At 36.0% G+C, this 13,516-nt stretch overlaps 1 protein-coding gene across 7 annotated transcripts in view; it reads right to left on the bottom strand.

The window, feature by feature from the left end:
• Positions 1 to 13,516, bottom strand: part of FBXO16 (F-box protein 16) — a 56,694-nt gene that overhangs the window by 32,123 nt on the left and 11,055 nt on the right. For all 7 annotated transcript variants that reach the window (XR_011502040.1, XM_070505140.1, XM_070505138.1 and 4 more), the window contains exon 3: positions 12,596 to 12,631. Coding sequence is in view for 6 of the 7 variants with exons in the window: in XM_070505140.1 (XP_070361241.1) it covers positions 12,596 to 12,631 (36 nt within the window). In the remaining variant the exon portion in view is untranslated. The remainder of the gene's footprint in view (positions 1 to 12,595; positions 12,632 to 13,516) is intronic.

Here is a 13,516-nt window from a genome sequence, read left to right as displayed (position 1 = left end):
AAAAAGACCTTCTACAAAGCAAATAATATTAAAACTGACAAAAGTCAATGACAAAGAAAAAATATTAAGGGCAGCAAGGCAGAAGAAAATAACCTACAAAGGAACCCCTATCAGGCTTTCAGCAGATCTCTCAGCAGAAACTTTACAGCCTAGGAGAGGGTGGAATGATATATTCAAAATACTGAAAGACAAAAACTTTCAGTCAAGAATATCCTATCCAGTGAAACTATCCTTCATATTTGACAGAGAAATAAAAGCTTTCCCAGATAAACAAAAACTGAGGGAGTTCATCACCACAAGACCTACCTTACAAGAAATGACGAAAGGAGCCCTCCTACCTGAAACAAAAAGGCAAAGGTCCACAAACCTTTGAGCAAGGTGATAAATAGACAGACAAAATGAGAAAACTGCAGCTCTCTATAAGAATAGGTTAACAAATACTTAATTATAACATAAAAGATAAAGGGCAGGAAAGCATCAAAAATAACTATAAACACTTCAATTTAGTCACATACTCACAACACACAAAAAAAATAATTTGTGACCAAAAAAACTCAGAATGGGAAAAAGAAAGGGATGGAACCTGCTTAGGCCCATGAATATAAGAGGCTACAGAAAATGGACTATCTCATCTACAAGATCTTTTTATACAAACCTCATGGTAACCACTAAACAAAAAATAAGAGCAGAGCCACGAATCATAAATAAAGAGAAAACCATCACAGAAAACCACCAAACTGAAATGGCAGCCAGAAAGACAAGGGAAACAAAACAATATAAATATAGATCAATTGGAAAAGAAGAGATAAAATGGTAATATTAGGCCCTCATGTATCAATAATCACTCTAAACATAAATGGACTGAATTCTACAATTAAAAGACAGAGAGTGACTGGATGGATTAAAAAACAAGACCCAACAATATGCTATCTCCAGGAAACACATCTCAGCTCTAAGGACAAATAGGCTCAGACTGAAGGGATGGAAGATGATACTCCAAGCAAATGGAAAGCAAAAGAAAGCAGGTGTTACCATACTTATATCAGACAAAGCAGGCTTCAAGATAAAAAAAGATAATGAAAGACAAAGAAGGGCAGTATATAATGATAAAAGGGACATTTTACAAAGAGCACATAACACTTATGAATATATATGCACCTAATACAGAAGCACCAAAGTATAGAAAGCAACTATTAACAGAACTAAAAGGAGAAATTGACAGCAACACAATAATAGCCGGGGACCTCAACACTCCGCTTACATCAATGGATAGATCATCCAGACACAAAGTCAACAAGGAAAGAGTGGCCTTAAATGAAACAATAGGCCAGATGGACTTAATAGATATATATATAGAACATTCTATCCCCAAATAGCAGAATTACACATCCTTTTCAAGTGCACATTAAACATTCTTAAAGATAGACCATATGTTGGCAAACAAGGCAAGCCTCAATACATTTAAGAAGACTGAAATCATATCAAGCATCTTTTCCAACCACAATGCTATGAAACTAGAAATCAACTACAAGAAAAAAGCTGGGAAAGTCACAAATACATGAAGACTGAGCAACATGCTACTGAACAAGCATTGGATCAATGAAGAAATCAAAGGAGAAATTAAAAAATACCTAGGGACAAATGAAAATGAACACACAACATACCAACTCTTCTGGGATGCAGCAAAAGCAGTTCTAAGAGGGAAATTTATAGCAATACAGGCCCACATCAACAAACAAGATAATCTCAAACAAGTAATCTTAAACTAGACCTATCAGAACTATAAAAAGAAGAACAAACTAAGCCCAAAGTCAGCAGGAGGGAAATAATAAAAATTAGATCAGAAATAAATGAAATAGAGAATAAAAAAACAACAGAAAGGATCAATGAAACTAAGAGCTGGTTCTTTGAGAAGATAAACAAAACTGACAAACACTTAGCTTGACTCACTAAGAATAAAAGAGAGACAGCTCAAATAAAATTAGAAATGAAAGAGGAGAAATTACAACAGATACTGCAGAAATATAAAGGATTATAAGAGAATACTATGAAAAACTATATGCTAACAAATTGGATAACCTAGAAGAAATGGATAAATTCTTAGACTCCTATAACCTCCCAAAACTGAATCAAGAAGAAATAGAGAATCTGAATAGACCAATCACAAGTAAAGAGATTGAAATAGTAATCAAAAACTTCCCCCCAAAACAAAAGTCCAGGACCAGATGGCTTCTCTGGAGAAGTCTATCAAAAATACCAAGAATATTTAATACTTACCCTTCTCAACCTATTCCAAAAAATTGAAGAAGTTGGGACACTTCCCAATTCATTCTATGAGGCCAACATCACCCTGATAACAAAACCAGACAAGGACAAGACAAACAAAGAAAATTACAGGCCAATATAGCTGATGAACATAGATGCAAAAATCCTCAACAAAATATTAGAAAATTGAATACAGTAATATATTAAAAAGATTATACACCATGATCAAGTAGGATTTATATCAGGGATGCAGGGATTTTTCAACATCTGCAAATCAATCAATGTGATACACCACATTAACAAAATGAGGAATAAAAATCACATGATTTGGGCTGGCCCAGTGGCATGGTCGTTAAGTTCGTGTACTCCACTTTGGCAGCCTGAGGTTTGCAGGTTCAGATCATGGGTATGGACCTACATACCACTCATCAAGCCATACTGTGGTGGCGTCCCACATACAAAACTGAGGAATACTGGCACAGATGTTAGCTCAGGGACAATCTTCCTCAAGCAAAAAGAGGAAAATTGGCAACAGATGCTATCTCAGAGTCAATTTTCCTAACAAAAAAAAAAAAGAAAGAATGAAAGAAAAAATCACGATTGTTTCAATAGATGCAGAGAAAGCATTTGACAAGTTCCAACATCCATTTACGATAAAAACTCTCAATAAAAGGGGTATATAAGGAAAGTACCTCAACATTGTAAAGGCCATATATAACATACCCACAGCTAACATCATACTTAATGGTGAAAATCTGAAAGTCATCTCTCTGAGAATAGGAATAATACAAGGGTGCCAACTCTCACCACTCTTATTTAATATAGTACTGAAGGTTTTGGCCAGAGCAATTAGGCAAAAAAAAGAAATAAAAGGGATCCAAATTGGAAAGGAAGAAGTAAACTTCTCCTTGTTTGCAGATGACATGATTCTATATATAGGAAACCCTAAATAATCCACCAGAAAACTATTAGAAATAAGCAACAACTACAGCAAAATTGCAGGGTACAAAATCAACTTACAAAAATAAGTTGCATTTCTGTACTCTAATAACAAACTAATGGAAAGATTACTCAAGAATAGAATCCCATTTACAATCACAAGGAAAAGAATAAAATGTCTAGGAATAAATTTAAGCAAGGAGGTAAAAGGCCTATATGCTGAAAACTAGAAGATATCATTGAAAGCAAATGAAGAAGACATAAAGAAACGGAAAGATATTCCATGCCCATGGATTGGAAGAATAAACATAGTTAAAATGGCCATACTACCTAAAGCAATCTACAGATTCAACGCAATCCCAATCAGAATTCCAATGACATTCTTCATGGAGATAGAACAAAGAATCCTAAAATGTATATGTAACAACAAAAGACCCTGAATAGCCAAAGCAATCCTGAGAAAAAAGGACAAAGCTAGAGGCACCAGAATCCCTGACTTCAAAATATGCTACAAAGCTACAGTAATCAAAACAACATGGTACTGGCAGAAAATCAGACCCACATATCAATGGAATAGAACTGAAAGCCCAGAAATAAAATCACACATCTATGGACAGCTAATCTTTGACAAAGGAGCCAAGAACATACAATGGAGAAAGGAAAGTCTCTTCAATAAATGGTGTTGTGAAAACTGGACAGCCACATGCAAAGGAATGAAAGTAGACCATTATCTTACACGATATACAAAAATTAACTCAAAATATATAAAAGACTTGAATAAGACCTGAAACCATAAAACTTCTAGAAGAAAATATAGGCAGTACACTCTACCACATCAGTCTTAATAGCATCTTTTCAAATACCATGTCTACTCAGGCAAGAGAAACAAAAGAAAAAACAAACAAATGGGACTACATCAGATGAAAAAGCTTCTGCAAGGCAAAGAAAACCATGGACAAAATGAAAAGACAGCCCACCAACTGGGAGAAAATATTTGCAAATCATATATCCAATAAGAGGTTAATTTCCAAAATATATAAAGAACTTACACAACTCAACAACAAAAAAGCAAACAACCTGATCAAAAAATGGGCAGAAGATATGACAGATATTTTTCCAAAGAAAATAGATAGATGGCCAACAGGCACATGAAAAAGATGTTCAATGTCACTAATTATTAGGGAAATACAAATCAAAACTACAAAGAGACATCACTTTACACTCATCAGAATGGCTATATGTAAGAAGACAAAAAATAACATGTTAGAGAGGATGCGGAGAAAAGGGAACCCTCATACACTGCTGATAGAAATGCAAACTGGGGCAGCAGCCACTATGGTAAACAGTATGGAGATTTCTCAAAAAAATTAAAAATAGAAATACCACATGATCCAGCTATCCCACTACTGGGTGTTTATCCAGAGAACATGAAATCAACAATACAAAGAGATTTATGCACCCCTGTGTTCACTGCAGCATTATTCACAAGAGCCAAGATGTGCAAGCAACCCAAGTGCCCATCAGTTAATGAATGGATAAAGAAGAAGTGGTATACATACACAGTGGAATACTACTCAGCCATACAAAAGACAAAATCGACCCATTTGTAACAATAGGGATGGACCTTGAGGGTATCGTGTTAATCAAAGAGAAAGATGAACACCGTGTGATCTCACTCATACGTGGAAGATAAACAGACACAGGGATATGGAGAACAGATCAGTGGGTACCAGAGGGGAAGATGGTGGGGGAGGGGAAATGGGTAAAGGGGCACATGTGTATGGTGATGGATAAACACCAGACTATTGGTGGTGAGCATGATGCAGTCTATACAGAAACTGATATATAACATGTACACCTGAAATTACACAATGTTATAAACCAACATGACCTCAATAAGATATTTTTTAAAAAGATAATGAGTATTCTGAACTCAAAAACAACAAAAAATTATTCACTATTATATATTATATTATATTATTCAATGACCCACGAATCTCACTTTGGAGACCATAATTCAAAGGCGGGAAAAAAACCCAAAATGAGAAAAAAAAAAACAAATCCTAAACCTTACCTTTCAAATAAATGACTAAAATTTATTCATGTGTAAGTGTTCTCTGATTTCTCCTTTTTCTCTATACAATCCACATCTCCAACTCCCACAAAAACAGACTTCTTTCCTTTGGGGATGGATTATGAGAATGAATAGAGAGAAGACAAACTGGAATGGCTGGGGCCACGGGAAGGACCAGGCCCAAGAAGCTGCATTGATCTGTAAAATAAGGAGCTAAGGAGGAGGTATGAGGTGACACAAGAGCTGTGGTGCTTTGACTTATTGGGAGCTTGTGGGTTCAGACTGTAATCGCCTCAACAGCAGTTACAGCATGTGAGAGAACTGAGGAGTGAAGGAAGGAGATCTGCGAAGTATTGTTAGGAGGTTTTTTGTTGTTTTTGGTGAGGAAGATTGGCCCTGAGCTAACATCTGTGCCCATCTTCCTCTATTTTGCATGTGGATGCTGCCACACCATGGCTTGATGCGGGGTGTGTAGGTCCGCGCCAGGGATCCAAACCTGCAAACCCCGGGCTGCAGAAGCAGAGTGCGCAAACTTAACCACTGCCTCTGAGCCTACCCCTGTTATGAGTTTTAAACTGAATCCCCTGTGATTTTTCTTTGAGAGACAAAATGAAAATGGGAATTAATTTTTTAAATTACTTTTAGGCAGTGCTACACAGTTCTGTAGAAACTGAGCTTTGAAGGGACCCAGGACAATTATGGTTACAAAAAAATTTTCATGAAATCTTATTATCACTGCAAGAAATCAGAGAAAATCCAAAATGCCTAACAATAGGGGATCAGCTAAGCAAACTGTAAAACATCAACATGATAAGAGGAAATATGGCATTACAGATTAATGGTGGGTTTGGGAATAAGGCCATCAGGAGTCTCACTTCCAATATTCTATTATTTCTAATACTCTTTAGAAATAAGTCACTAATTCCAGCTCCACCACTAGCAACCTCTCAATTTCCTCATTTATACACTAAGTATAATTATATCTAAATTGTAGGATTGTTGTGAGGATTAAATAAAATAATATACGTATGAAATTCCTACTAGAGTGCATGACTCATTGTAGATATGGCAGCTATTGTTATAAAATATCAAAGTTATGTTAAAAAAATAAATATGGAGGTTAAATCAATGTAAAAAGAATATATATGCAAATAACTAAATTAAAAAGCATAAAATTACCACGTTTGTACATTGGCAAAGATGGGAAGTACATTTAGAATGACTGAGGTTAGCTCATCTCACTTCACTGATGTTCACAAGAAGAGAATGGGCTCAGATTGAAGAATAGCGACTGAAGATGAATATAAAAAAAATTAGTATCATAAAATGCTGAAGAAATCGATAAAAGGAAATATTAAAACATTTTCCTCTAGAGATTAAAAAGATAATTACATTGGTTCCTCATTTATTTCCCTGATTACAGTGGTCAAAGGTAATTTAAATTTGGCTTTGATAGGTATTCTTTGCCTGTAGGGATTTTCCTTTCTAATTGTGCTTGTTTAGGTTAATAGAAAACGAATTTGCATTCCTTGAACTCCTAGCCATTGAAGGCAGCCAGGTTGACTCAGAAGAATGCTTAATGTTGGGGAAAATCCCTTTGGAATTTAAAAGGTGCTAGGAACAATTCAAAAAGTAAATAACCCCTGGAAGAGTTAACCCCACAGGAATTCGATAATCTTCCACATTTCTTGCATCACCTCGTAAGTAAAAATACCCAGAGCATAGTAGCCAGGGATCCAATGTGTGAGATTGGGGAGCAGCTAGGACCATTCTCCTATCCTGGTATCTTGTATGGTATCTCATGTCACAGTTAGTTCCTTTTCCACATTACATTACATTATATTACATTACATTACATTATAGTCATAATTAGACTATAATTATATTTTATAATTATTTTTAATGCCTTTTTATAGGGCTTTCCTAACTCAACAGAATTGTGAAAATCCTATGTTTGGAGTAGTTGTTGCAAGGATTCTTGCTGCAGTTTGAGGAAGTGAGGACAGTTGCTAGAGCCACGGGGTTCCACTCATCTCATACTGGACGGCAAGGAAAAGTTCTCAGGGTGTGGTGGATAAGATGAAGGGGGAGGCTTGTTCTTTTTGCTTAGTGGTTACATTAATCTGATTGAGTTTCTGAGTCCTATTATCAAGAAGTTAACTTCACAATTAAAGTATGAATACATTGTTGTTTTAAAAGTTTCAAATAGGTACATACAGAATTAACCATGAAAATCCTCTCTAACCACTCCTCCCCATCAATCTTACTGAAGTCCCCGGAAATGACGACTGCTCGTATGCAGTTTGATGTTTGTGATTTGTGTAAGTATGCATTTACTTACACATATATCCATCAATAGAGAAGCAGTTAAGCAAATTAGAGTTTACCCATCCTGTGGAATACTACACATCAGTTTAAAAAACAAACAAAATATAGCCATAAATGTCCTGATATGTAGTGAACTCCAGAGCATATTGTTTTCACATTCATTCACGGTAGGATGGATATGCCATGATTTATCTACTCAATTTACTATTGATACCATTTAGGTTGTTTCCAATACATACCCCCAAAACCCTGCAATATCCTGGTATCTGCCTTTTCATGTCCCAAGTGAATATTTCTCTAGTACAGATAAATAGAAGTGGAATTACAAGCATAAAGGATATTGCATTTAAAAATTTAATAGATACTGTCAAATCATCTTTTAAAAGTCTGTACCATTTTACATTCCCTCCAATTGTGTTTTATGATATTCTCCTACTCCCCAGTGAATCCTTACTTACATTAGATATTATCTATCATTTCAGTTTTTGCCACAGAGACAAGGGGGGGTCGTGCAGGAATCTCATCTTTTTTTTTTTTTTTTAAGATTGGCACCTGAGCTAACAACTGTGGCCAATCTTTTTTTTTTTTCCTTAAAGATTGGCACCTGAGCTAACAACTGTGGCCAATCTTTTTTTTTTTTTTTTTCTGCTTTGTCTCCCCCAATCCCCCCGGTATATAGTTGTATATCTTAGTTGCAGGTCCTTCTGGTTGTGGCATAGGGGACGCTGCCTCAATGTGGCCTGATGAGCGGTGCCATGTCCCTGCCCAGGATCCGAACCCTGGGCCGCCGCGGTAGAGCGCGCAAACTTAACCACTCAGCCACGGGGCTGGCCCCGGAATCTCATTGTTTTAATTTGCATTTCTCTAATTTTAGTAAAAATAAGCATATTTTACATGTTTATTGGCCATTTATATATTTTTGTATATTTCACATTCTTCTATTAGCCCATTATTCTATAGAGGTATTTGTATTTATCTTGTTGATTAGTAGGAACTCTTTCTATATCCCAGATATTAATCTTTATCTATCATGCAATTTACAAAATATTTTCCCCCGTTTCTCTTTTGAATTTTTACTCTGAGTATGGTTGTTTCCAGCAGGTTAAAAGTACTGCCATCTAGTCTTTTTCAAATTCTTTATAACATTACTATTGTTTCTGTTCACAACAAAGATGCTGAGAAAAGTTTGAGATGCTTTATTTTCAACTAAAATACTTCTGCTGTTGTTTTCTGTCTAATGGGAGGCAGTTGCCTTTTCTAACAGGAACTGAAGGGCAGAGAAGATTTGAGAGACAAAGGCTTAAGTGGTATGCAACAGCAAAGTAGAAGAGCTTTTCAGTTTCTCAATTATTTTGTTGTTACTGTACAGAACATCAGACAGGAACATGTGCAAATGTATGAAGAAAAGTGACATTCTATGGCCAAATATAAAATACTTTCAGATTGTTTATCATAGAATAGGTTTCATATTACATCTTACCTTACAATGTCCAGATTGTTTTAAACAATGACGTTACTTCTAATACTGGATTGAGCTTTAAAACTAATACTTGATCCCTACAATGAAACTCCCAAGTAATGCTAAGTAAAGAATTGGTATCCTTATTTCTCTTTTCTTTTTATGAAAATGCATTTCTTATGTTATCAATCTCTTATGGTGCTCATGAAACACAAAACATGAAAAAATCTAAAAACCAAAAAGGAGAGAGAAAATTAAATAAGGGTGAATTGGAAATATCCTCCTCAAACTTAATTCATGGAGCTTTCATGGAGGTATATAGACTACTACATGGTCTAGTGAATTTAACGAATACGTTTTTTGTTGGGCAAAAGAGAAAAACCAGTGAGTATCATTTATTCATTTAGAAAATATTTATTACATGCCTGGTAGTATCAAGGAAGGTACACCAAAGAGCACAATAGAACCATATCTGCCCCCATAAATTAGTCTCTCGGAGAAGATAATCAGCCATCTTTGCAAATACATGGTTCTATTAGTTATGGTAAAAGAAAAGAATAAACAAGATCTTTAAAAAAGTTTGAAGACCTTGAATTTTATCCAGGGTCATATTAAAAATATTTAATAATTAGCAATGCCACCAAGCAATCAAAATAGACAGAAGCTGGTCAGACACTCCAAACAGTGGGTGAACATTAGCCGTGGTTACATTAACTCAGGGATTTCCACTAATAGTAAGTGAAGTGATGGTGGAAAAATAGTCATTCTAAATAAGTCTCTTTTTAAGTTATTCGTAACAGATGCAAAGTCAGTTTAAAAGCATAAATAGAATACGAGAAAAACTCAGCTAGATTTAAAATTTTTGGTATTTTTCACTTCTTAATTTTTAGTAAACTTATTTTGTAAAATTTTGTTATTATTTTGAATAGGTAATACATTCACATGATTAAAAAAAACAAAAGATACGAAAGTCTATTCAGCTGAAAGACTCTTTTGCACCGTCTCAGAATCACGGTTCTCCTCCCCAGAGGAAACCATGTTGCCCCCTTTCTTGTGAATCCTTCCAGAGATACCATATATACGATTTTTCAAAAATTTAGGTTAATAAATAGCCTCAGACTGGAGCTTGTAGACCACACAGAAAAGAACTGGTGACCAACTGAGACCAACAAGAGCAGTAAGAAATAGTACTTTGTGTTAGTCTCAGTGCATGGACTGAATGTTTGCGTCCCCCCAAATTCATATGTTGAAACCTAATCCCCAAGGTGATGGTATAGCGTCTATATAAAAGAGACCCCAGAGAGATCCCTCACCCTCCTGCCATATGTGGTTATAGCGAACAGACAGCAGTCTATGAACCAGAAGGCGAGATCTCACCAGACACTGAGTCTGCCAGCACCCTGATCTTGGACTTCTAGAATTATAAGAAATAAATTCCTGTTGTTTATAAGCCACCTAGTCTTTTTAGGTTGTTCGTTATAGCAGCCTGATGGACTAAGACATTTAGGAAAATGAGTTTCAGTAACTCACAGGAAAGGGCATTCTGCCTACTGTTATATTCCAGGTCAAAGATGCTCCCTTAAGAAAGAAGCCTTTGACTGTAAGCTTTAAAGATGGAATATTTCAAGTTTGTTACATATATCAAGAGTTAAAGAAATCCAAGTATAGTTTTTAAAAAGGATTCCCGATTTATTTTTTAAATTGAGATATAACTCACAGGCCATAAAATTAATCATTTTAAGTGTACAAGTCAGTGGTTTTTAGCATATTCACAAGGTTCTATAATCATCACTACTAATTCCAGAACATTTTCATTACTCCAGAAACAAATTTTGTACCCATTGCAGTCAATTCCTCTTCCTCCTGTCCCCTAGGCCGTGGAAACCACTAATTTATTTTCTGTCTCTATGGATTTGCCTATTCTGGACATTTCATACAAATGGAATCATATAACATGTGGACTCTATGTCTGGTTTCTTTCACTTAGGACACTATTTTCAAGGTTCATTCATGCTGTAGCATGTATCAGTATTTTATTCCTTTTTCTTACCCCTGCTTTTTAAAAGTTTTGGTAAAATATACATAACAGAAAACTTACTATGTTAACCATTTTTAAGTGTCCAGTTCAGTGGCATTAAGTACATTCACATTGTAGTGCCACCATCACCAGAACTTTCTCATCATCCCCAATTGAAACTCTGCACCCCTTAAACAATAACTCCCCATTCCTTGGTAACCTCTATTCTACTTTCTACCTCTATGAATCTGACTACTCTAGGTACCTCATATAAGTGGAAACATATAATATTTGTCCTGTTTTGTCTGGCTTATTTCACTTAGCGTAATGTCTTCAAAGTTCATCCATGTTGTAAAACATATCAGAATTTCCTTCCTTTTTAAAGTTGAATAATATCCCCATTCTCATAGATAAATCACATTTTGTTTATCCTTTCATGAGTTGCTGGATATTTGGGTCTCTACACTTTTCGACTATTATGAATAATGCTGCTATGAAAATTCATGCACAAGTTTTTGCATAACCATATGTTTTAAATTCTCTCGGGCGGTAGAGAGAGAGAGTAGAGGGTAAAGCAATTTAATGAACACTGCCCAGAGATGGACACTTTGATCATGACCCAGGGATGGACAATGACCACTGGGACTCCGTGTCTCCTTTGAGGAAAAGGTGAGAAAGTCTTCATTTGCATAAAGGATAGTTGTATCTTGTTAGGTAAAAGCATAAAGTTGTTAATTTTCCTTTGGAAGTTTAAGTATATGTACAACGGTGTATATGGATGCTAAGTAGCCAAATGGATGAACTGTGCTGGTTACCAAGCTCCTTTCTCTCAGCTCCCAACTCACCTACACACTACTTTGTGAGTAAAGAAGGCTAAGGCTCCATAAACCATATTTCTCCTTTGACAGTGGGCTCCCTGTTAAGTGCTGCCAATGGGGAGGGCAGCACTAGAGGGAAACTGAGGGAGAAGAGCCCTACTCCTTTCCGTTTCCTTGCTTTTCCTGGCAGTATCACCCTAACTCTTTGCCCTGGTGGTAGCTGTTGATTCCAGTGTCCAATCTTTCCCATACTCCCAGAACCATCACGCTTCCTCAGTTATACCAGAATCAGCTGGCTGTGGTGTCATCTACTTTATTCCCTAGAAGTCCGGGTCCCCTAGAGGGGTGGGTCCCAGCTCCACAGGGTCCTTTCTCTGAGCTCCTGAGGCATCAGTAAAGCTGGTAAAGCTTCTTCCTGCAGTTCTGTCTCCACGGCACCTTAGTGTTCCCTTTTTGTTGTTTCCATTTTCCAATATTTGTTTAACTAGCTCTACTTATTCAATTTAATTATGTCTGAAAAAATAACTGGTATGGTTTCTGTTTTCCTGACTGAACCCTAACTGATGTATACAGAAAGTACCAGTCAAATTCCTCAGGCAATGACCAATCACTCATTACCTTATGTCCAAACTGAACTCTTTGGGCTGTATAATAACATAACATAATATAGAAGTAAGTATATTTTAAATGGTTACCCATTTTCCAAGCAGAGCTCTTCTTTCTTCAAATACCTACAATAAATTAAAAAAGAATAGAATGATTTCATATTTCATGGTACAAAATACCCATTACAAGAAAGACATAAAGTATCAATAAATAAATATTGACAGTCTTTTCATTGTGTCCAGTGAGTATAAAAAGAGAGATTTCATTCCTGAGAAGGCACTCTACTTATTTTTAACTTGGGCAAGGTATCTTTTTTCTCAGCTTCTCCAAGAGTTCATCTTAAAGAAGCAAATTTTTTTAAGGCAATAAAATAAGAAAAGAATGGAACTGAAAAGTGAAATCAATTTTAGTATTTGAAAGGAGATTAAAAAAATGACAAAGTAAAACCAGGAAAATGGAGATCTTCTCCCCACATATTTCAATATCAATAGTATGAGAACTTGTGAAATTTATGAAGGAGAAGCTCTGTTTTTATATTTCAGTGTGTACACACATAAGTGGGTAAGCATGTGCTTATACGTTTGTAGAATTAGAAATTTGTATATGTCCACCTCTGGGCTTACAACTCAGTGTTGTCTGTATAGGTTTATTGTTATATACTATTTAGGACAGAAACCATGTCTTATTCATCTCAGCTCCAGTGTGGAGTGCTGTACATAGCATATTACAGGTACTCACGTTTGCTGGATTAAATGGATGTGGTTGTGACAATGAACCTCCTTATGGAGGTATCGGCACAATGTGAGTGTATTTATATATTGGCGTGGAAGTGTTTTTCCGAGCATCAGTCACGTGTGTATTTGAATAATTGAGGCAGGGAAGACTAATTTGGGAATATTGGCAGAGGAGGGAGTTATGGAGAGAGGAAGCAAGAGAGAGGAATGAACAGATGTGAACGTCTCTCTCTCTCCCACACACACACACCCTCTGTCGGTTTTCAAAATTGGGAT

The sequence above is a fragment of the Equus asinus genome, chromosome 3 (genome assembly GCF_041296235.1).
Source record: "Equus asinus isolate D_3611 breed Donkey chromosome 3, EquAss-T2T_v2, whole genome shotgun sequence".
Lineage (NCBI taxonomy): Eukaryota > Metazoa > Chordata > Mammalia > Perissodactyla > Equidae > Equus > Equus asinus.
The sequence above is the reverse complement of the archived record's forward strand: the minus strand, read 5'-3'. Positions and strand labels throughout refer to the sequence as shown.